The sequence below is a fragment of the Haliotis cracherodii genome, unplaced genomic scaffold, assembly GCF_022045235.1.
Source record: "Haliotis cracherodii isolate W230 unplaced genomic scaffold, xgHalCrac1.p SCAF_15, whole genome shotgun sequence".
Classification (NCBI taxonomy): Eukaryota; Metazoa; Mollusca; class Gastropoda; order Lepetellida; family Haliotidae; genus Haliotis; species Haliotis cracherodii.
This window is the reverse complement of record NW_027266270.1, coordinates 22,744,566-22,769,590: the sequence shown is the minus strand read 5'-3', so window position 1 is coordinate 22,769,590 and position 25,025 is coordinate 22,744,566. Positions and strand designations below refer to the sequence as shown.

The 25,025-nt window shown below is 39.6% G+C and overlaps 1 protein-coding gene across 1 annotated transcript; it reads left to right on the top strand.

Moving 5' to 3' along the window:
- Positions 1-1,041: 1,041 nt before the first annotated feature.
- LOC139462389 (myb-related protein A-like) lies at positions 1,042-20,545 on the top strand. Its single transcript, XM_071244070.1, has 18 exons — positions 1,042-1,208; positions 2,643-2,772; positions 4,072-4,224; positions 6,498-6,601; positions 6,979-7,107; positions 7,205-7,373; positions 8,835-8,865; positions 9,745-9,865; positions 10,445-10,587; positions 11,115-11,245; positions 11,704-11,895; positions 12,685-12,812; positions 13,990-14,110; positions 14,598-14,729; positions 15,675-15,779; positions 16,282-16,398; positions 16,791-16,865; positions 17,384-20,545. The coding sequence occupies exons 1-18, from the start codon at positions 1,186-1,188 to the stop codon at positions 17,495-17,497; spliced, it is 2,118 nt and encodes a 705-aa protein (XP_071100171.1). The 5' UTR covers positions 1,042-1,185; the 3' UTR covers positions 17,498-20,545.
- The last annotated feature ends 4,480 nt before the right edge of the window (positions 20,546-25,025 follow it).

The following is a 25,025-nucleotide window of genomic DNA, read 5'->3' as shown; positions in this document are numbered from 1 at the left end:
TCAGTGTAGAGAGACTGGCCACACAGACAGTGCTTGGAAGCGGAGACGCAGAAGCAGAACACACGGACCATGACGACAGTGCGAAGATGTGAGACATTGACAATCTACAAAACAGGATTGAATGCTGACCACATCACTAATATATCATGAGTGTATAGTAGAAATAAGTATGGAATACGAAAGTGTGTGTATGTGCGCAGATGTTTAAGTCAGGCAAGGACGGATCCAGCATTTTTTAAAGGGAAGGATCCAGCATTTTTTAAAGGGAAGGATCCAGCATTTTTTAAAGGGAAGGATCCAGCATTTTTTAAAGGGAAGGATCCAAAATATCGAAATCCTGTCTCAGATAATTTTACCTCCTATAACATACTACATGTACATTTTGTTTTCAAAAGGGGTGGATGGTCCGCCTATTTGTGGTGAGGTGAAATGGGGATCACGATTACATACACTTGTGAACAACGATGGCGGTGGTGTAGCCTTGTTGTTAACGTGTTGGCTCGTCACACCGAAGGACAATGTTCGATTCCAAATATGGGTAAAATGAGTCAAGAATTCTGTGTTCCCCGTCGTGATATTACTGGACTATTGGTAAAAGCGGCGTAAAACCTTAATCACTCACTACTTAAACTTGATTAACGCGCGCTTAGTGTATAATATTGCTTATATTTTGGGGAAAGGGATCCAAAAGATGATATTTTTTCATAATCAAGGCAACGTATTTTCTTGTGTTCATAACATAAAACTTGTAGATCTCTATAACATATATATATCTCAAAGAGCAGAGAGTGACACTACATCGCATTCAGCCTATGATACCGTGTTTTCTTAATTATTATAGCTAGTTGTGTTGAATTTGATCTTCCTGGCATCCTACATTCACTCTAAGTTCTTGGTTTCAAAACAAAGAACCACTGGATATCGGCAAAATTTACTTCCGTATTTCCCGTATTTCTAAAAATAAATATGATGCTTTATTTATTTGACCAATCGGCTGCGGAGTTTCTGCATCTCATTAACTGGAGCGCGCAAATTCGACAACAGTCCGCCATTTTCGTATGGAAATTTGTTGTCGTGTTTTACTAGATTTTTTTTGTCAGCTCACATATTGAAAAGTAATTATTAAGTTCGATTGCTACTGCAAGGTTATGGAAGGTCCAGTGAAGCTGAAAATTGACGATCGGAATGTCTGAAGCGCAGTTTGAAAGGTTTGTGTGTCCTTCTTGCGGCGAACGATGTGGGTCAGTTTCTCAAATTTTGTTGCAAGTGGAGTGTTGTCAGTGCATTTCTAGGATAACATGGACTACCACCGGCGAAGAATACATCGTCCATGTCTCAAATGAAAGGTTTTTAAAACGAGGGCTTGGTTGTGTTGTATGCATGTTATAAGCCAAGCTGACCTTGGCCTCGACCATGCCAGGTGCGTGGACCGGGTACACATTGCACGACCTGCTCTGCGGGGTGTTGCCTCTTTGTTTTCATTTCTTGGCCATACCTTCCCCTCCTTTGAACATTATTACTGCCACATGCATCAACAGCTTGATTGTGGTAACTGTATATATTGGTATTTTGCAGTTTCATGTTGACGAAATTGACTTTCTTGTACCTGTCATTGTGGCGGCAATCTCTTTGAAGTCCTGACGTAACCTTGAAACGTCACAATGCATGTTTGCTACGTGTAACATTCGGCACGTGTAAACATTCTAATGTATTGTTTTAGAATAAATATTTTGACGTAATGATGACGTCATATAGTTCAGGATCATATTTGAAGTATCCTAAGACGATATCCATGTGTACTTATTGAATTTACGGCCACGATTTCATGGACCATGTTGAATTATGCACAATATTTCAACAGGAGGCCGTGGTTTGTTTATTGACAATAACTTCATCATTTTCTATTGCCTTGTGGTCCAAATTATTGTTGATGTTCAATAACATGTTAGGAGCTAATCATGTTGGATGGAAACTAACCCTTCATCTTTGTGTAGATTGGTAGAATGGTTCTTAGTTTTACTTTGCCTTATCTATTGAAGGGATATTTTCTGTGCTTATTATTGATTAAAATGCTGTATCTAATGAAGACTGGGCCCAAATAATTTTTTGTTTAGAAAGGGATTTCCTAAATTAGTTGTGCATGTAGGACTGCTGAAGTAAGCTTTCTTTATGATTCTGATACCATATGGATCGTGACACATCTGTTTCTAATCACAATGATATATGTACCATAATTCCTTGATCAGCCTTCATGGCCTTAGAGGTACAATTTTCAGATTTTGTAGCCAGAAATGCTCTTGAACTGGTCTGTTTGTGTTAAGTTTTGTATGTTTATATTAGTATTGTAATGTTTAGAATCAAGATTTTAATTATTCACCAAATGTTTGCCTGTATACACTAGCTTGAAAAAAGATGAGTCCCTTTGGACTTGATCCATCTTCATGCATAAAAAATTATTACAACCCTTCATATTTTTATGTCAATTTGACATGCCAACTGTGATAACTTCCCAATCAAAATACCATATCAGATGTCTTTGTATTGGAGGCCATGTGCACAACAGCCACATGTAGGAGCTATTTCTTGCCTCATAACTGAATTAAAATCAAGATTTCTATGTTCATGATGTTCCTAATTTCCAGGTCGAACAGCCGACAGTCCCTGAGCAGTGACGAGGACACAGATGATGCAGAGCCACTCGACCATGACTACGATCTACCTCATGTGAGGTGGAAGAAAGCCATTAATAAAGGCAGGTGGACTAAAGAAGAGGTGAGTACATCCATTGTATTACCGTGGTCATTCCATGGTTACAATTAAAGAAGTTCCACCTAAATCTAATTGTAGAGTGATTCATGAGGTCATGGCATATCACAATACCGATGTACTGACACATGTTTAATGTCGACTATCAATACAAATGCATAAACATTGATTTTAAATTAATAAGTCATTGCCTGAGGAACGTTTATATTTGTCAAGGTTTTGCAGGGCGAGATCTGAATTTCTTAAATTTAATATCTATACAAATATAGAATATTTTAGTTGATATTTATAAATATATCATGACACTATTAAGTCGATATATTAATGCAAAACTTTCTAATCAATGACAACTGGACAAGTTTTTTGTTTTTTGTTTAAAGCCGCACTATTCCAGCTATATGACTGCACCGGGACAAATGATAGGTTACTTTGTACTGATGTAATGATTGTAACTGATGTCATGAAAGATGCTATTTGACCCTGTAGGTATCTTGTTTGTTTGAATGTCAACCATTCATAAACATGCTAAAAATTAAATTTCACCACTTAAGTTTTTTTTTATGTTTATGCTTTTCATTCAACAACGGAAAAGTTTAAGAAAAATTTATATGATGATTAAAACAAGTAGTTGGACTTGTAATGTCTTCTATATTAATTATCTTCCTAACAATGACATTTATGACCAATACTAACTGCCAGGGATGGAGAACTACCTTGACCATCTTGACAAACCTGGTACAAAGACATATCTAGACCTGCTTGGAGTAAATATTTGGCCCGTAGTCTGCAGCAAATGTCAGCAAAAATTCCCTAAGTGGAATGAAAAATATCCTATTCCAACCCTTGTTGTAGTTATTACTAATGTGATGGCTTGGTCAAGGTAATATTTTCAGTGATATCAGGATCAATGAATATGATAAAGAGGAAGGGTGTTATGTTTTCATAATGACATTGAACGCAAGGTTATGATCATGATAATACTTCTGAAATCAGGAAAATCAGAAATCATTTCCCAATTTGCTTGCCAGGGGCACTTAGTTTGGAATCCTAAGTATAAATACTGCAATAGAAGTGACGGATGGACCAATACATTTGTACATTTATTCGGAGCTGTTCTTGGCCATGTAACCATGGTAACGCATAATATAATAGTATTATTTACTAGAAACTAAGCATTTTTATATGGTTATGACCAAACCCTGTCAGGATCACAGTCATGTTACTGTGTACATTAGCATGATTAGTCTATTGCCAAATATTTTTATGAAGACTTTTTTATTTAATGAAACAATTGATGTTTTTAAGGACGAAAAGCTACGTAAACTTGTGGAAGTGCGAGGCATCAGTGATTGGAAAGCTATATCGGAGTATTTCACTGATCGCACAGACATCCAGTGTCAGTATCGATGGTATAAGGTACTCAACCCTGATCTCATCAAAGGACCTTGGACAAAGGAGGTAAGATGTGATTTGTAACTGCAACACTTATGGTTTGGGACTAAATTGGTTACTATCATTCAAAGACTGACTCATATTTGTGGAAGTTGTATTAGATGTTCAGTTCTATTCTGTTCATCAATGTTCATAGACAAACTTTAAATGTGTTTCCAGGGGTCGATTTAACTGCTGGCCCGTTCACCCGTGGTTAGTTCTAAAATTTTGGGAGTCCTTCTGGGCAACTCAGTTGCTATGTGACCTTGGGTTTCGGCTGCTTTGCGGCCTCCATCATTTAGTTGTAGGCAAGTTAGTTTGAAAAAGGGCCAGTTAAGTCTACCCCTGGTTTTCATAAACCTATGGGACTATGGTTTCTATGGCCCAAAAGATTTTATTGCTTCTGTACTTAGCTGTTGGGAAATGAATCACTTTCTTTGTCTTTAACTTGTCTTTGGTGATAAAAACAATAACAACAACATCCCATCTTAGATCTAACTATTCATCCAATCACAGAAGTGTGTCTCGCCTCCTGTCAGACTGATAGTCGACCCCAAGTCTACAGCAAATGTTCATGAAAAATGACCAAATTTGATTTAATAATTTCCCAATTCATGTTATTTTAGCTGTTACTAATGTTATGACTTTGTAGAGCTGACTTGGATTTCATTGATAACAGGACCAATAAGAGTGAGTGAATGAGTTGGAATTTAATGACACATCGGCAATATGTCATCCATGTCATTACGAGGACCACTAAGAGAAAACAGCTTTAATGCTTACTTTAACATTCTTGCATTTCATGCATTGTTAAACTCCCATGTCTGAAGTTAAGGAAATATGAACGTGAAAATAGTTTCAAGTTTGAACAAAACCGTTTTCCCAATTTGCCAGCGATGCTCACTTTGTTTGGAATTATTTGCTTTTGTTCAACTGGTCATCAATACAAATATGCAACATGAACATGATAAAATCATACATATTTGTTAATGGAAATTAAATATGAAATTTTGATGCTCAGGTAGCGCATCTTTCAAAACTAAAAAAAAATGTTACACAGCCAGTCCAAAGTTACTTTTGATATATTTATGACCTGAGACCACAGTAAACAAATTAGGTTTCTTTCTTTTTGTAGCTCAAACAATAATGTTCCTATCCATTGTTCTCCGACTGACACTGGCAGCTGACACAGGTCTGATTGATCTCAATAAGCACTTCGTTACTTGAATAGCAGTGTTAATTACCACAGCTGAGGGATTGCTGTTTGCTTTATTAACATCTCTAGAGTGAGGTCATCACTAAAGCCAACTTCGTTATGTGCATAATTTCAGGTTGCAGGGACCATGGTAAATAGATTCATGAAGTCTTCAAGGCTTCGGTCTTGTCTAATATATGTCTATTTTTTTAGTTAACCCGTCTTGCCTGTCTAAATCTATGCTACTCAACATTTACTAAGGACCAAGTCATATTTAGTCACATGTGGTGCTTAGCAAAGGTTGAGTAGTATAAGTGCGAATTCTCTTAATTCTTTGTTGTTCTCATGTGGAGACATTTTATGTAATTTTCAATGATGTGTTGCTATAGATTTAGTAGACTAACATTTAGTCTCTGAAATGAACATATCGTACAGAAAAAATAGTTGTTCAGTTATCTTAATAAAAAATATAATAAAAAGGGAGCCCAGTGATGATACTGCAGTAATCTAGACTTGCCAAACATTATAGACTTGCATGGGCTGTAGTTGATATATTTGTATCAGGGTCTGTAAGACAGACTATAGATTTAGCAGCTATTATGGATATGGTCTCTCTTCATCAAATGATTATCATTTTGTCTAGTAGCGTAGAAATAGTATAAATAATAAATATTTAATTTTTTAAGCATCTTGGCACAAAGATGAAAAAACCAAACGCTGATGTTGTCCACAGATAGGTTTGGGAGTTTGTTCACTTTGTGAGAGCTCCATGTGTAATTGGAAGTCCCTGTAAAATCCTCCATATGAGTGGAAGCCATGTTTATTTGTTTGTTGTTTAACGCCGTACTCATCAATATTTCAGCTATATGCCGGTGGTCTGTAAATAATCGAGTCTGATTTGGGATAGGATAACATGCATCAACCAAGTCAGTGAGCCTGACCACCCAATCCCGTTAGTCTTCTCTTACGACAAGCATAGTCGCTTTTTACGGCAAGCTTGAGTTGCTGAAGACCCATTCTACCTTGAATCTTCACGGGTTGGAAGCCATGTTGTGTAACAGGTATTGAATGCTTTGTGTTGACCTGGCTTGCCTTGTGTTCACAGGAGGATGACAAGGTTATTCAGCTGGTTGGAGAGTATGGACCTAAACGTTGGACACTAATTTCTAAGCATCTCAAAGGCAGAACTGGAAAACAGTGTCGTGAAAGGTAACCTAGGCATGTTGACTGTATTCATGGGACAACTGCATACATGCCATTCCCAAATTGGCTTTTGAGCTTGTGGAAGGTTGTAGATGACATATAAAGATGCAGACTAAATCATTTACATTCGGAACTTCATTATTAACTTCATTTTCGAGATGCAGAAATTTGATGTGCTGGTATGAACAATTTGATCATGGTACCAGGAATGAATACCCCTTTGTGCTTATCAGCTGAAATGAAAGTTCACCTTATGAGTCCTCCAATGAAGAAACAACTGTATAAAATGAGATTAGGGTATGAATGTATGATGGGTGACCTCAGCTGAAGTATTTTAGTCTGTGAGGAATCATGGTGACATCATTTGGTTTCTCTCCCGGCAGGTGGCACAACCATCTCAACCCTGACATCAAGAAAACTGCGTGGACAGAAGAAGAAGACCGACTTATTTACCAACTTCATCGTAAACTTGGCAACCGCTGGGCAGAGATAGCTAAATATCTTCCTGGACGGTAAATATCTTCACATTTGCATTCTGCATTCATCTCCAAAGAAGTAGCACTTGCCACTAGTGTGAAGCATGACACAAATAACTCTTTTGTTTTTCAGGACTGATAATGCAATAAAAAACCACTGGAATTCTACGATGAAGAGAAAGTATGAACACGAAGAAGCAAGACGGATAAGTAGTCCGGTTCAGATTTTCACACACCCCTACACCCCAAGTACCTCCAACAACCTTCAAGGAATTACTCCTGTCCAGCTTTTCCCTAATGACGTAAGTGTTGACTCTGGATCAAAGGAAGCAAGATGATACACATTAGTTTTTGAGTCTTTGATGGAATGATCCATCAACGGTTCCATCTTGACAGTCTAAACAATTGATCCACTGTCATGTCTGATTAACAAAATGTTTAAAACATTGAAAAATCTTGGTAAAATTTCCTTTGTATTGTAATTTGTATAAACATCATGGTAAAGCAATTACTTCTTTGATAAGGATGTGGATGGTGGTTCCATTTGATGCAAATATTTCCTCATGTTAGCCTAAAGTTGTTTACATATGAACCGATTTCAAACCTCTGTTGGTGATTAAAAGTAATAAAACGTTACAATGGATTAATGATCAGAGCTCCAGATAAGGTTTTGGTGTTGTGGGTATTTTACCCATGCATTTTAAAATCATTGGGTATCAGTAATTCTATTTGGGTATTCAAATTTCTGTTACCCACTAGTTTTTACACATGTGGGTATTTAAGTTAAATATTTAAAAACACTATTCATCTACCGGTAGTCCCTGCAAACTGGTGTCGTGTGGGTTCGAGAGCTTTATAGGACGATACCACGATACTTCCCCAAGAAAGTGTGATGGCAAACATGGGCAAATGATCATGATGTAACTGTCATCGTGGAGTTTGGCAAGGTTGACGGAATGTCCGTTTATAATTTCAAAATAAGTTGTTGATTTGCTAATTAAATACGCATGTTTACTTCACAATATTTTGATGATACGCACAAGTTTTACTTTGGTAGCGTATCTGTAATGTTCGTTGCGTTTTTGATACCCTTGGATTTTATTTTACTGTGTATGTCTGCATTTCTGATGCGTATTTTACGCAGATACGCAGCTTATCTGGAGCTCTGAATGATTGGTCTGAGAATGCAGATTCTTGATATGAATATTCATAGCTAGCACCACTGTACATTGAAGGTGGAATTGTGTTCTTGGTCTGTATTCATGGTAACCATATATGGTAACCTTGCTCCTTTCTAAATACCTGTGAAGACCTGGCGTAGAATAGGTCTTCAGCAACCCATGCTTGCCGTAAAAGGCAACTATGCTTGTCTTGAGAGGTGACTAACAGGATCGGGTGGTCAGGCTCGCTTACTTGGTTGATGCATGTCATCGTATCCCAATTGCGTGGATCGATGCTCATGACGTCAATCACTGGATTGCCTGGTCCTACTCGATTATTTACAGACTGTCGTCATGTAGCTGGAATATTGCTGAGTGTGGTGTTAAACAACAAACAAACAAAATCTAAATGGAACATCAGTTATGTTTCTGTACTGTCATTTGTTTGATCATATCTGTTTGATCAGTGGTAGAACATGTCTAAACATTCTCCAGTTATGTAACACAAGGTTTAATCTACCTTTGGGGATAACTTCAGCATGCACTACTGTGTTGAAAAGGCAGCAACATGCTGTGGAAGTACTCAATCTTTTCTATTTGCAGGTTGGCCGGAAAAATGTTCCCTTGAATGGAGGTAAGCATAGCTGATCAATGCATGTAGCACCATCACTTGTTGAGGTAGTGTGTTAGGGGTTACTGAGGGGTTGGGTGACCACAACAGAGGGTTAGGGGTTACTGAGGGGTTGGGTGACCACAACAGAGGGTTAGGGGTTACTGAGGGGTTGGGTGACCACAACAGAGGGTTAGGGGTTACTGAGGGGTTGGCTGACCCCAGCAGTGGGTTAGGGGTTAGTGAGGGGTTGATGGAGGGTTAGGGGTTAGTGATGGGTTGGGTGACCCCAGCAGTGGGTTAGGGGATAGTGATGGGTTGGGTGACCCCAGCAGTGGGTTAGGGGTTAGTGAGGGGTTGATGGAGGGTTAGGGGTTAGTGATGGGTTGGGTGACCCCAGCAGTGGGTTAGGGGTTAGTGAGGGGTTGATAGAGGGTTAGGGGTTAGTGATGGGTTGGGTGACCCCAGCAGTGGGTTAGGGGTTAGTGATGGGTTGGGTGACCCCAGCAGTGGGTTAGGGGTTAGTGATGGGTTGGGTGACCCCAGCAGTGGGTTAGGGGTTAGTGAGGGGTTGATAGAGGGTTAGGGGTTAGTGATGGGTTGAGTGACCCCAGCAGTGGGTTAGGGGTTAGTGAGGGGTTGATAGAGGGTTAGGGGTTAATGAGGGGTTGGATGACCCCAGCAGGGTTAGGGATTAGTGATGGGTTTGGTGACCCCAGCAGGGTTAGGGGTTACTGAGGGATTGTGTGACCCCAACAGAGGTTTAGGGGTTACTGAGGGGTTGGGTGACCCCAGCAGTGGGTTATGGATTAGTGATGGGTCTGGTGACCACAGCAGTGGGTTAGGGGTTGGTGAGGGGTTGAGTAACGCTGACTATGTTTAAGTTTCTTAATTTGCCTGCAGGTTATGTGTCGTCTGTGACTGGAGGTCAAGGTTGGGTGCACAATACTGCACCTTCTGCATCCAGTCAGAACTTGCAGGTGATCTCGCTGCAACCCTCAGACAATATTGCTACTCCTCTCAAGTAAGTCATGCTTCCACCATGTACACTATATATCACATGTATAAGATGGGTATTGCTATCAGACAACCTCCAAAGTCTGAAAGTATTTGAAGCAAACCAAAGGTTCCAACAACCTCCGTGACTTCACTGAAAGAAAAATAGTGGTCAAGGCTATTAATCACCCCACCTACGCATAATTCAGCCTTGCTTCACAACACTATAAGGATCACTACCATTACAGTAAAATGAGTAGAAGTGTGTGTGTGTATGTATGTCTATCTATCCCTCCCTCCATCCCTCTCTCTCTCTCTCTCTCTCTCTCTCTCTCTCTCTCTCTCTCTCTCTCTCTCTCTCTCTCTCTCTCTCTCAAACCCTTGAATGTTACTGCAGAGTTACCTCCCTTGATTGGTATAGAGTTGCTGTTACTAGCCATTGAGGACTACAATCACTGAATTTGTAGTTGTCTTAAGCACAATTTAGTTGTCTGGAGTGACCTTTTAAGGCTGTTCGTGTACTCACTTAGTGATTTATTTGAATAATGTTTTTACAGTATCCATTGTAACCCTCACTTTCTAAGATTCTATTTTTCTCTCTTTATAGAAACTTTGCCAATATGGCAGATGCCATGATGGAAGTTAATACATTTGGAGGTCTGTCTTCTTTGGACCTCATCAGTGGCCTTGAATCCCATACAGGAGTGACTCCCATCAAGTTCACAAGCCTGCAGAAGAAAGGGTCAACAGGTACGTGTGAGGGTCAAACAGGCCTGGGACGAGGTATACTTTGAATGGAAGCATCTTTGTCATACTTAATTCCTGGTGTTTGACGCACTGCTCAATTCCAACGGTCATGATTGGGCTGATGCCAACTCTGCCTGCTTCTGCCTAGGATTTTCTCTGTTTTTTCTGTCTGCTCCCCAAATGGATATTCACGAGAATTAGTTGTTGGTTTTGAAAGATGTACTTCAAAAATAAATTCAAGTCTTCTAGAAGAAACTTGTATTCCACATTCATTTTCAGATTTTACTTTAAATTTATGGACTTCCAAACTGGGGTTACTGTCATGAAAAAGATTTACGTGGACTGGTATGAGTTTGTGGTTGAGTTTTGAGCCAAAGAACTTTCTTTTGAGTGATGTATTCTCAGCCTCGTATTTCTAAGTTAACCCAGTTTCTAGCCTTGCATGCAGATATGAAGTCTTATAATCCACTACAGATAATCTACTGTTTCAGAAGTAATAATGTTACCGTTGTTACATGTTTTGTCCTCAGGTTTGAGGTTTGATGGCCACTCTCTAGGCAAGCTGAAGAGCCCTGGTGGTCTGATACCGATTACCTCCCCTGTAGCTCACAAGCTCACAACACCTCCAGCCATCTTGCGCAAGAGTAAGCGCAGGAAACAGGTTAGTTTCGGCAAATCGATCAGCATGTCCATCAGACTGCTGTCTGTTTTCCGTTTCCGCAGCAGAACTCATAAAACATTTAATATTTCTTTTTGAATCTTGCTAGACAGTTCCTTTTGATCATTTGTGATTTTGATTTTTCTAATTTGTTTTTTTCATGAAGTCAGTGTAGTGCACTTATACTGAAAATGAGGGTAGTGCTCGTTTTTGGAGCAGAACTCCCAAACCGTTGAATATTTCAAGATGAAACTTGCTATGCAGATCAGGTTTCATTTGATGATTTGGGATTATTTTTTAAATTATTTTAGTATTTGTAATTTTTGCCTTTTCATTTTTTCAGCTGTACTGTGTGTTTTAATTTTGTATATTCCGAGCCTTTGCAAGTATATTCAATCGCATGGATTGTCGTGGCCTTTCTGTGTTTATCAATGTTATGATTGGCTGATGTTTGTTTCCAGCGCAACATTCGTCCCCGTGACAGCTATGCTAGCGACAAGGGATACAGTCAAGTGATGCCAACATTTCTTGTTGCGGATGATGACCATGACACCAATGAGAATGAGGAACCCTTCGGCCTGAGCGGCATCAAATCAGAGCCAGAGACACCGACAGGCACACCAATAAAAAATCTGCCGTTCTCTCCCTCACAGGTGTGTTACGATCAAAACTGCCCTTGACAAGTGGTACCTTTATTATATAAGTAGCTCAGAGCATAACACTAGTCCTTAATGAGTGAGTAATTATCAGCAATCTTCCAGCTATTGTGGCAAAGTCATTGATGAGCCTTCTTGAAATGAACATAAGCCACTATAAAATAGTATGGATGTCAACTTCTCTATTTACTTTATTTGCCAATATTTGCATTGACCTCAAAAGTTATTACTTGAATACCATAACATGGAGCCTAGCATGAAGATGATCCAGTCTTCTTGATGACTGCTACAGTCTGTATTTTTAACTTAGCCTGCATTACATTGTGTAAACAACAAACCCGTCAAGATCTGGGGTAGACTAGGTCTTCAGCAACCCATGCTTGTCATAAAAGGCGACTAACTGGATCAGGTGGTCAGGCTCGCTGACTTGGTTGATGCATGTCATCGTTTCCCGATTGCGTGGATTGATGCTCATGATATCAATCACAAGATTGTCTAGTCCAGACTCAATTATTTACAGCCCCTGTCATATAGCTGGAATATTGCTGTGTGCGGCGTTTAACAACAAACAAACATAAACAAACGTAAACAACAATGATCACACAGGGGCATGGGAGGTAACTCCAACTACTGGTTCAACAGCTTTAATATGTTATATCAAGAATACAATCTTCTGAAGTCTTCTTTCCATGCATACTCTTGACCAGCAAGCAGCACTGTGCATGATGTAATGTAGGCTAAGTATCAGATAAAGAATATATTCTGATTTTCAAATTTTTGTTGCAGTTTTTGAACAGTCCTGAAATCCCATATGGCAATGGCAAATTGACGTCCACCCCTGTTGGCCATCAGAGTCGGAGTTGTACCTCTGGTATAGATACACTGAGGACGCCTGTGATGAAGGATGCTGACAAGTGAGTCCAACTTCATAGTCAACTCTGCTTATATACAAGTTAAGATTAGTGATAGAGGTATCGTCAAAGTTCCATACCAAACAAGTCTAACCCTGTTGGATTCCAGCTTAGAATAGGTCCCCAGCAACCTAGACTGGTCTTGAGAGACCACCAAATGGATTGGGTTGTTTGCTTGGTGACTTGGTTGTTGCTCACAATATCAATCACTGGATTGACTTTTTAGGTTGGCTATCTATGCTTGGTCACTCCGCAGTGATATCTTTTTACAATGCACCAGCATGTTTTTTTCATTCAAAGAATAATTTAAAACATTTTAGAAATATGAAGGAAATGTTTTTTGTCAATCCCAGTGCACATCCTTGTTACAGTGGCTGTTCAAAATGTGTTTGAAAATCGGTTCGTAATAACCAATTTACTTTTTGTAAGAATTTCAATCAGAATCGTTAGTCTTTGTTTTCTTGACTCAGTAGCGATGTATGACTTGGATTCTTTCGGAAACAGTGATGGAATCAGTGAGAATCAACGTCGTCACTGAACCTGTATTTTGAATGTGTTGAATGCACATTGATTATTGGCTATATAGTATCTAGGAACATGCAGTATAATGGTATCCTTTCCATCCACTGTACTGTTAGATTTATGTGCAATTTGAGATGTAGACACCTGTGGTCATATCGAACTAGTCCACAGCTCACATCTTCTCGAGGCAAGGGAGATAACTGACGATAAAAGTCCAGTTTCCACGCTTGCCGAATTAGGCTGGAATTCCTGAGTTACGTTTTAGCTGGACTAACGAGTCTGCATAATCCAATCAAAATCGCAAAATGAAATCAACATCCAGTTTGTAAACTGTCCTGCAGATTTCAGTCGATTGCAGAATTTGCAACTTTGCAACTTAGCGTCAACAGATATTTTCCAAATCTTTTCATGTTTTTAGTCAATGTGCTCATGTGATTTGATGCTTTTCATGAAGTAAGACCCGTTTTTTACTATATAGATCTTGATTATCAATCAGATTGTCTTGACTGGGCATCGCCATTTTGTTTGAAGCAAATGCAAGGGATATGAGAGGTGGAATCTGTCAATAAACTAATCCCTCTAGATGTTCACCAGTCTCAGACTAGAGCCCATGTCTATCACTGAATTTATGTTTTCATTGGTGACTCCTGTGTTTCAGCTCTAAACTGAACACGCCACATCTGAATCCGTCTCTTCTTGATGCCACTCCCCGGACGCCTACACCCTTCAAGAACGCTCTGGCGGAGATAGAGAAGAAAGCTGGAGCACACAGACAATGGGTTGGTTATTTTTCATTAAATTGGGTATTATTTCATCATAGAAAGTGATTGGCATTAAGGGGCTAAAACAAGGACTGGTCGGCTCGGAGTCAGTTATACTGTGTCTGACTGGGGTGTTCATATTAAACTGTGGCATGGTATCTCAGTGGGTTAGCACTTTATGATTGGCATTAGTTAGGATTAGTGCAAGCAGCCACATGTGCACGCACGTTGCTATATAAGTGCAATAATCTTGAGCGTGATGTTAAATCATATTTCACCTCATCTCTTTGGCATGACGAGGGATGCCTTCGTCACTAGGCTGCTCCAATGCCCAAATTTATGTATTATTACTAGCTTGGCTTACAAGATTGAACAAAATTCCTAGACTCAGACTTTGTTCTAGTTGGTAAAATCACAGACTATTTTCAGCATCAGTTTTGTCCAGTTATTTTTCACAAGGTGTACCTATGTCATGTATGTCATTATATTTGTACTTTCTGTCCAGAGCCCGGGTCAGTTGGTGGACCTGGGGGAGATCCTGAAAGCAGAATGTGATACTGGTTACGAAGGGGACTTGTCAGCTGGGATGACTCCATTGACCCACTCCAGACACTCAAAGAGGAAGCCAAACAAAGAGGTAGGAAGAGTTACTGCCCTTGCATAGATCATATCCAAGCACTTTAAAGCAATAGCCCACTCGCGGAGCTCTCTATACTACCACCAGTCAGAGCTCCCCATTGTGATGAATGACCCCAACCATGCTTGGAGTTGAACTTGCAACCGACTGACCGTTATGTTTACAAACAAGTGATGACTGTCCTGATGCCGAATAATCTTACCCCAGCTAAATTATTTTCCTTGTCAATTTGAATTTCTATTTTTATCTCAACTGTCATGGAATTGGTATAGTAAGAATGTAAGGTGGGGACTTTGGGTGATTTTCTTTATGTCTGCAATCCCGAACCAATCTGATAAAACAAACAAAAGGTAAATTCAACTGGGAAATCTGGTCAGTTTTAAACCTTTTAAAAATTCTCTGTTATGACATTCCCAGAGACATAAACAAACATAGGAATGTGAGTGCATTTGGGGTAAGAAGGCAAATTTCAAGATTTTTGTAATGGTCGCTTCCACGCTGACTGTATTGATGTATCAAGGGTGTAACAAAGGTGTCACACGCTGGGAAGGAGCTTGGATCATATCTTATCTTCAGTCGGGTAGCCTAGTGGTTAAAGCGTTTGCTCGTCATGCTGAAGACCCGGGTTTGATTCCCGACATGGGTACAATGTGTGAAGCCCATTTCTGGTGTCCCCCGTCGTGATATTGCTGGAATATTGCTAAAAGCGGCGTAAAACCAAACTCACTCACTCACTCCTTATATCCTATGAGGTTTTACAAATGTTATGTTTGGGATAACACTTTCTGAATAAAGTACAAATTCTCGTACTTTTGAGGTTTTAGGTTAGAGGTTATAAACATAGACATTGTTTTTAAATATTTAACTTTTATGCCAACTTTTAGGCTAATTCGTTGAACCAGTATGCCATGAAATACTTTGATTTCTATGATGTCACATCCACAGCATATACAGCACAACCGTGTTCGTCAGTCACTGGAGGAGAAGTGGTCAACAGACAGGGACAAGTTCAGTGTGTCACAGTCGCTGTTGATGTCTCCAGAGACTCCTGTAAGTTGTTCTCAGCAGTGTCTCGCCCTCAGGTGTCTCAAACCCAGTGTCTCATGCCTTGCCCAGTTATTAGAGTCGCAGAAAGATACCAAACAAGATATGAAAAATAGCAAAAATAATCTCTTCATATCGTTTCATCAGCTACATACTGGCACATTTACATGTATTTGGGGAAAATGTGTATGTTACTGTTTGTCTTCTTCCTGAGAGGGGCTATGGTTGGCCCAGTCGTCTTAAAACACTGCATTTACTGTGCTGAGTTGCGTCCCTTAGACGTGTCAGGAACCTATAATTTTGGGTTTGAATCCTGGTTTCTAAGTTTGTCTGCATCATACTCGTGTTTATGGGTGGTCAACATCTAAGACAAAACTTCTGACTTTCCTCCCTATCAAATTGACACTCCATGATGTAACTAAAATACTGTTCAAATCAGCATTAAACCCAACTCACTCACTCACTCACTCACTCACTCACTCACTCACTCACTCACTCACTCTTTCAGAGCAAATCCTTGCTTGGTGACACAAGCCTGCTCTTCTCTCCGCCGTCCATTATAAAGGACACTCTCCCAGAGGAGGTTCTTGATGTCTTCGCTCTGCCTAAATCTCCTGGATCTTCGGTATGTACCTTTTCATTTAAGTGGGGGCACAGGTGGCCCAGATGTCTAAGGCGCCATGATTTGCTGTGCAGAGTTGCGTCCCTTGGGCACGCCAGAAACCTATGATTGTGGGTTCGAATCCCAGTTCGCCCTGATTATGTTTCTAGGTTTGTCAGCACCATACCCGTGCTCGTGGGTTTCACCGAAGTGGCAAACATCTGATACCTGCATCACTTCGTGCTTTCCCCCCACATTAAGCTGACACTCTGGGATATAACTGGAATACTGTTAAAAGCGATGTTAACCCCAACTCATTCACATTCCTCTCAAATAGCTTCTTGATCATAGATATCTTGACTATTATTATTGCCTTCCTATTTTGAAGACTGTGAACTTATTTCTTGTATTTGTAGTTCCAGGTAAAGAAAGCTAAGAAGTCAAGCAAGAGAATACAGTTCACCGATATTCCAAGTAAAGCTCTGGTCAAGGTAAATATAAATCTACTGATAATCCCACAATATCATCATTTGACCATGTATCAACTCCACTCTGAAGCTTTGAGATTAATTGATTCTTAAAAAAGTTTGTTTACAAGTTTTGGAACAGCATGTCTATTGTAGCTTAAGGGCATAAAATAACAACTCAAGTCTTTAATAAGGCAAACTTAATACTTGATCTTCTTTCAGAAATCAGCCCTAAAGGTTGAAAGCAAAACAAAATAATGAAATAAAACGAATGAAAAAAACATTTATGTTTATAACTGTGTCTTTGTATTTTAGTTTATATTTCATTTCAAGAACTTTATATGTAACTGAAGTTAAAATGACAGAAGAAAAGCCAGGTTAATAGGAAATGATTTTCACATTCATAAAATATAAAAATTGGTATCGGTCTGGCAAAACGAAATGTTTCACATTTTAGTCACATATGAAGGTTTATTAGTTTTAGCATTGCGTCTTTCTTTCAAGTAGTCTTATTAATTCATATTGTTTGTTTTTTCTTCCAGCTGGATGTTAACTTTGAACGAGTGGCTTGTGGTATGACTACAGACCAGTTAGAAATGACGGAACTAGCTAGGTCGTATGTGACGTCTCTGAAGCCACGGACACTGATTCTCTAGATAGTGCTATGTGGGTGTCTGTCAGTTACCTTGTGATGGCGGAGATGACAGGAACAGGTTGAATCTACAGATGTTGTGATTGTGTCGGCATAGTTCGATTCCCAGGGAATTCATCTGTGGACGTTATCGCGATTAGCTGTACAAAGTTCTTGTGTGTCATTGAAGTCAAAAAGAAGGGAATGTATTCATTTGAAGGCTGAATCTGAACAAAGGACGATAACCGCCTTATGTATTTGCTTTGGCCAGAACTCTAGAAGTGACTTGATAGTCTTTATTGGTTGTCGCGTTTATGTAAATACATAGTCCTCTCATTGTGTAGTGCCATTCTTCTGTCCTGAAGGAAAAACACACCTGAAGACAACTGGTTCATTTTGGAGACATAAACAAGAATTTTAAAAGTTTTAATTTTCAAAGTTCACCTGTGATACGCATGAGTCCATTACTTCTCTATACCACCAGCTTTGTTATTATTTATATTTTTATGGATGTATCGTCAACTGTGCGAGGATAACAAGCAAGCCGTTATTTTGGAATTTTTATTGAAATGATAAATGCTGTGACGTTGACAGCTGCTATGAAATTGATAAAAATAAGTCAATTAAGAATTTCATTTGAATTAAAATCAGAATACTAATTATTTACACTCAACACAAAGGCAATACATGTTTGCTTTGAAAATGATTAGATTTAATTATTTAGATGTTTGTTCAGTTATGTTTCTAGTCAGTGTCATCACTTTCATAAAGATCAGTTATGGGCGAAAACTGACTCGCCTCATTGTGCGAGGGACTTGAAATTTGACGCAAAAAGTAAAAGAATTGACATGACTATATCTCTTAGGCATTATGAAAGTACAGAAATTAAGAATAAATCTTACAACCTGTATTTGCCTGAATACACAAGTAGACTTGACCATGTTGACACAAGCCTTCAATTACATTATTTTAAAAAAATTCGACAAACACTTTTTTCACATTCACCGAGTGTGAACTTCTGTAAATTTGCTTGTTACATCCTCACTATATTTACTTGTTGTTGTTTGTACTTGTGTAATAGACTAGTAGAAGTATAACATGGTTGTAAAATTTGAAAAATATTCAGTCCATACCAATTATTTCATGTATGTGACCTATTTTATGTGTCATAATGTAGTGACCTATCCTACAGACTGATGACTTGTTACTTGTATGTTAGATAAAGGTCAAGGTCAGCATATGACCTACTGAACTTTTGACCTTGTCACAAGTTATGTATCATATGTTTTTATTACAGTGTAAATACAAACATTTTGTGTAGACTGAATCTTCAGCAATGTTTCACTGGCATGCCAAGGAAATAACAATTATATTTTGTTAAGTGAATCTCAGTTGAAGTTGAGCATTTATTATTATGTAAAACTCGTCAAACCTATTAAAATGAATTGCTTGAAAGTGTAGATGGTTATATCATACACAAAACATTAAAGAAAATCCATTTCTAGTCTAAATAATAGCAGTGCATGTTTGAAACAGCTTGTAAAGACCTGATCAGACTATTAGACAATTGTATTGAATTGAGTCCTAGTGAACATGGGATGCACTCCTTTCTAAGTATAACCTCTTAAACTTTTAAGGGGTTTAAAAGTCTTAAGGTCTGAGAAAGTTGTGTTGGTTTAATCTACCGTGAATGTCTCCTCTCCTTAAGAAGAAAGCTTAGTGTAGCATTCCATTTGCTTGTCTTTGAATGAATTTTGTTTTCATGTTTTGGAACATTTCTAAATCATTACATGAAGTGCTAAAAACGGAAGTTAAGTTTGCATCTAATCATTTAAATCTGTAAACTGATTTGTTTATTGTGAATGTGATGTTTGATTTGTTAGTAGTTAGTATTTAAAACAAAATGTTGCTGCAGAAACAATTGGTATGGGAAGGTTTTGATAAGAAAGTAGAGTTATGCATGTGGGATTGCCACACAGTCAACACAATCGCCTACTGTATTTTAAAGGTATTTATGTTGATATTTAGCAATACCAATCTCAAATGGAGTTTGAATGACCTATTCACTGGTTTGTGAAATGATTACGGATCTTCTGTTTTAATCAACTGATTGAATGAGGTTGTCTTGATTTCAATGTACAGATGTCACGTTAATATAAGATTAATTCTCAATTGCACACACAGGCATGGATGAAGTCTGCTAGATTTGATTAAACATATCCCACCGAATAGACATGTAGAGGAAGTTGTTTGAATTATGTTCAGTTTTGATAACTGTTTGCTGATTTTCCTGCTGCTGGTGCTAAACTGTTTATTGCATGTTGAATGCTATCAATCATTTGTGTGTAACTGTAAACTGAAGTCACTTATGTCACTGCCAGTCGTCCATTGTCTCTTCATACCGCAACAAACCAAGTGCCAGAGGTCCTCATTCCTCAATATTAATCTGATATGCAAAATGGCCTAGTTAACTAAAACTTTATTGTCTGCAGTGTATAAAGTGCCTTACTGTTCATAGTTTTCACTGTTTCTTAATCGGAATAAACAGTGTTTCTTCAGAACTGCAAATAAATTATTGTTGGTTTTTGATGTATGTGAGCACTATGTCGCAGGTCTGATAGCCTTTGGAAGACTCAGCAATATCACATTTCCATGGCTTTAAAACATTCATTGTTGATTATAATGGCAGATATTTTTCTAAACCGTCCGTGCAATTGTAAATTTTTGTGTTAAAGAGAAATGAGAAGTTGATAAAGTGCCTTCTGATCTAACCTGCTGACCAATAATTTGTATTTTATTAACTCATGTTTGGCTTAAAGCTGTATGATAAGTAACCTGGCTGACATGAAATCCTTGATGTTTTCAATAGTCCACAGGAGTTGGAGTTGATGAGGTTTTGGTGGATGTGTATTGTGAGATGTAATGCAGCTTGAGGATGTTTTCATAATATGCTGCATCCAACATGGTTGTCACCTCATGATGCTACAGTCTGAACTGCAGTTGAGTTTGTGTTCCGTGTTGTAATGACAACGGAAGTTTGTAAGACTGCTTACTTGAAGGGATGATTGTGGACTAGTGGTTGTGTTCTGCATGAATAAAGATTTCATACTAATATCGCTATTTGTTTTTCATGAAAGTGTCAGCCTCATTCTGAAGGGGGGGTTCAGTGTCCCCTATGTTGGTGATTATGGACTGAATTGGATGATGACCATCTGACCAGGGTGCCGTTGTACAAAGCCGTCTTAGCGCTACGGTGATTGAAACTCCCATACCCTAACATAGATTTAAGACAGTCGTAGTGCAAAGGTTTATTTGTGCAATGGAAACCTTGGTGTCGTTCCCAAAGTGATCTTAGGGCTACGACTGTAGTAAGCCTTGTGTTAAAGTGGCCAGGTTCACTCACTCACTCACTCCCTCAGTACAGTAAGATAGGCTAGGTTCACTCACTCACTCACTCAGTATGGTAAGATAGACCAGGTTCACTCACTCACTCACTCAGTACGGTAAGATAGGCCAGGTTCACTCACTCACTCAGTATTGTAAGATAGGCCAGGTTCACTCACTCACTCACTCACTCACTCAGTATGGTAAGATAGGCCAGGTTCACTCACTCACTCAGTATGGTAAGATAGGCCAGGTTCACTCACTCACTCACTCAGTACGGTAAGATAGGCCAGGTTCACTCACTCACTCACTCACTCACTCAGTATGGTAAGATAGGCCAGGTTCACTCACTCACTCAATCACTCACTCAGTACGGTAAGATAGGCCAGGTTCACTCACTCACTCAGTACGGTAAGAGAGGCCAGGTTCACTCACTCACTCAGTACGGTAAGATAGGCCAGGTTCACTCACTCACTCACACAGTACGGTAAGATAGGCCAGGTTCACTCACTCACTCACTCACATAGTACGGTAAGATAGGCCAGGTTCACTCACTCACTCACTCACTCACTCACTTACTCACTCAGTATGGTAAGTGAGACAGGGCAAAGATAGGTGACATACATTAAACGTGCTGCAGGTATATAATGATCCTAGAGATCTACATATCTACTGAGACGTAATCTTCCAGCTACATACTTCATTGCAGGAACCTGAAGTACTGATAGTGTTTGCCTCCCCGCTCCCAGTTGACACATATGTAAGACACAAATCAATATAAGTATACTCTAACGGTGACTCAAGTAGCATGGTGTCAGTGATTATACCTGTCCTTACAGGAGACAGGAGTGACTGCCCGTGCCAACTGGTATGTGTGGACACTCGGATCAGATGAAACAGAATGACTTTGTCCCTAAGTCTTGATTTCTATCTCTGTGGACTTTGAAGAGTACTTTTTAATGGATTACAAGTACAGAACACCACTCCAACACAGTTTGTGCAGACATAGCATCACAACGACTGTACACTGCAGATATTTGGTGTTCAGACACGAAGACTATGTTGAGTTGTCTCCCTTAATTACCAGGATCCGCTTTGCGTGTTTTCGAATCATAGTTTCATGGTGATCCCAGGTCTGTCAGCCACAAACACGTGCTCGTCGGTTTCACCAAAGTTGTAAACGTCCACGCTCAGCTTCATTCCGGGCTTTCATCCAATCTAAAGCTGACTGTCGGATGTGACCGCTTCCCTGTTTAAAACCACACACTTACCCGTGCAGGAGAAAAAGGTCGAAACCTTCAAAGAGGTAGCAACAACCCCGAAGGAGTGCAAATAGAATGATATCCAGTACCGGGTGCCGTTGTACAATGAGTGAGTGAGTGAGTGAGTATGGTTTTACGCCGTTGTTAGCAATATTCCAGCAATATCACGCCGGGGAACACCAGGACAACCTTAGCGCTAAGATCGCTTTGTACAACAGCACCCTGGCCCCCTATCCACAAACAAATGTTCTTGTCAGTCTCTGTGACTTGGTTGATGCGAGTTATCGTACCCGACAGCGCGGATCAGTGCTCATAATATCAATCACTGGTTTGGCTGATTATTTCAAGGTAATACGATATATGCTGGAATAATGCTGACATCACACAAGGAAACTAATTGTCATGTGTTGCTGACATAAGTATTATATACATTTCGAGTGTGACGGAATAAATCTAGGGACTACTACAACAATACTCCACATTGTCAAGCTGCCAAGGGGCAAACTAAACATATACGTAGGGTCATATTTCTGTGTGTATTTACTTATGTCATGTAAACAAGAACATATAAGTACTTCTAATCTCAAGGAAGACCATTTACTTATCCGTCTCCGTGATACCGGAGAGCTTCAATTGACGTTTAGCACGTGGTTGATTGTTTCTCCCGTTATTTTCCACAACCATAACAGTTACATTAACACAAACTAACCCAAAAATTAAATGGGGTTTCACGGTAGGGACAATGGAGTACCCCAGGGGTGAACTATTTCGCTCGTCACGCTGAAGGCCCCCGTTTGATTTTCCACATGGGTGCAGTGTTAAAAGCCCATGTCTATCGTCCTCTGCTGTTATATTGCTGGAATTTTGCTAAAAGCTGAAACCCTCCCTCCCTCCCCTCGACTCACTCAATCACCCACATAGAGGGAAGACATGATGTATTCACAAGTTGGCGACTCCTGGTCTGTCTTGCTGTTTGGGCGGTCAGGTAGCCTAGTGGTTAAAGCGTTAGCTCGTCACGCCGAAGACCCGGGTTCGATTCCCGACATGGGTGAATTGTGTGAAGCCCATTTCTGGTGTCCCCCGACATGATATTGCTGGAATATTGCTAAAAGAAGCGTAAAACCATACTCACTCACTCACTCACTGTCTTGCTCTTAGACCTTTGGTATCTTTTCAGTATCGTGGAGAACGGGTGGCCCAGTGGTCTCACCACCCAGGTTTGACAGGATCGGCTGATCGGTGGTTCGATTTTTCAGCACCACAACCATGCTCATGTTTTACCAATATGTTAAACTTACGCGGGCTGGTCAAAAGGTTCCAAGCCTGAATAACTTTCAAATATGGGCCATAACAAAGTGAACTAGTCAATGTAGTACATTGTTTGAGTAGTTCATTGCAAGTGTATTTGGTCTGTTGAGGCCGTTTGTATATTAGTGACAGCCAGTGGAGCGTGATAGGGGTCCAAATGGACAAACATGCGAAAGAACGAGTACCGAGCAGTCATCAAGATTTTTACTCTGGATAAAAGTACTCCCCAAGACATTCATATGGGGATAAGTGCCCTAACTATTCCACTGTTAAACGTTGGGCAGCTATGTTTAAGGCTGTGAGAACAAGCCTTGATGATGACCCTTGGTCTGGATGTCCCTCAACTTCCATCAATGATGATTCAAACAAGGAGACAGAAAAAACCTATGCTGTCAGATAGACGTATTGCCATTGCAGAACTTGAAGAAGATACAGGTCTTAGCCATGGATCCACTGAAACTATTATTCATGAACATTTGCAGATGAATAAGATATCTGCTTGTTGGGTGCCAAAGTTTCTCAATTCTGATCTTAAGGAAAAAGAACTGACATTGCCAGAGAAAAATTTAGAGCTAATTGAGCAGGATTTCGTCTGGTGATAAAACATAATCCCGAGTCAAAACGTCAATCCATGGATTGGCACCATTCCACTTCTCCGGCACCAAAGAAATTCAAGTCTTCAAGATCAGTGAAGAAAGTTATGGCAACTGCATTCTGGGATGCAAGGGGTGTAATCTTTGCTGATTACTTAGAAAGTCAAAACACGATTACCGGTGCCTTCTATGCTGCTTTGCCTCATCGCCTGAGAGATTCAATCAAAGAAAAGCGGCAAGGAATGCAGACTGGTTCGAAGAGCTTCCTCGCCCTCCATACTCGCCAGACCTGGCACCAAGTGATTTCCACCTGTTTCCTAAACTGACAGAACACATTCGTGGGAAGCGCTATGACAACAACGATGATCTCAAAGCTGCCGTGAATGCGTTTTTCAGAGTGTCTTAAAAAAACTCTTCTTCCTGACTTGAATTGAAAAAACTTCACTATCGATATGAGAAGTGTATTGAAAAGCAACGTGATCATGTGGAAAAATAAACTTAACCCTAATTAGACAAACTTGGCATACTGACCAACCCATTTTACTGGGTAACCATTCACACAGACACCAAGGCATTCATACAGGCATTCAGACACCAAAACACACATCCAGCCATACACATTCAGACATTCCTACAGACATTTCGACATCCACCCAGTCATTCAGACATGCACCCATACGCCCAGACAGATATCCAGACAGCTTATATACGTCTCACCCCATACACAGTGTAGACAAAAGTTGATGGATGGCACAAAAAATTTGATTACTAATGAAATCTAAGCTTCATGAAAGGCATATCCTACCCCATATCTTGTTCTATTTATGCCATAAAGACATGTAACCCAACACAACTGGATAACAAAACGCATATGTCCTCTGTACAAATATATTTTTAAAGTATGATTTATTTCATGCAAAGCTTCCATAAGACAATCTCTCAAGCGATCAGATAAAACGTCCCTAACACATACACCTCGAACTAGCTGACACACCTCTGAAACGGA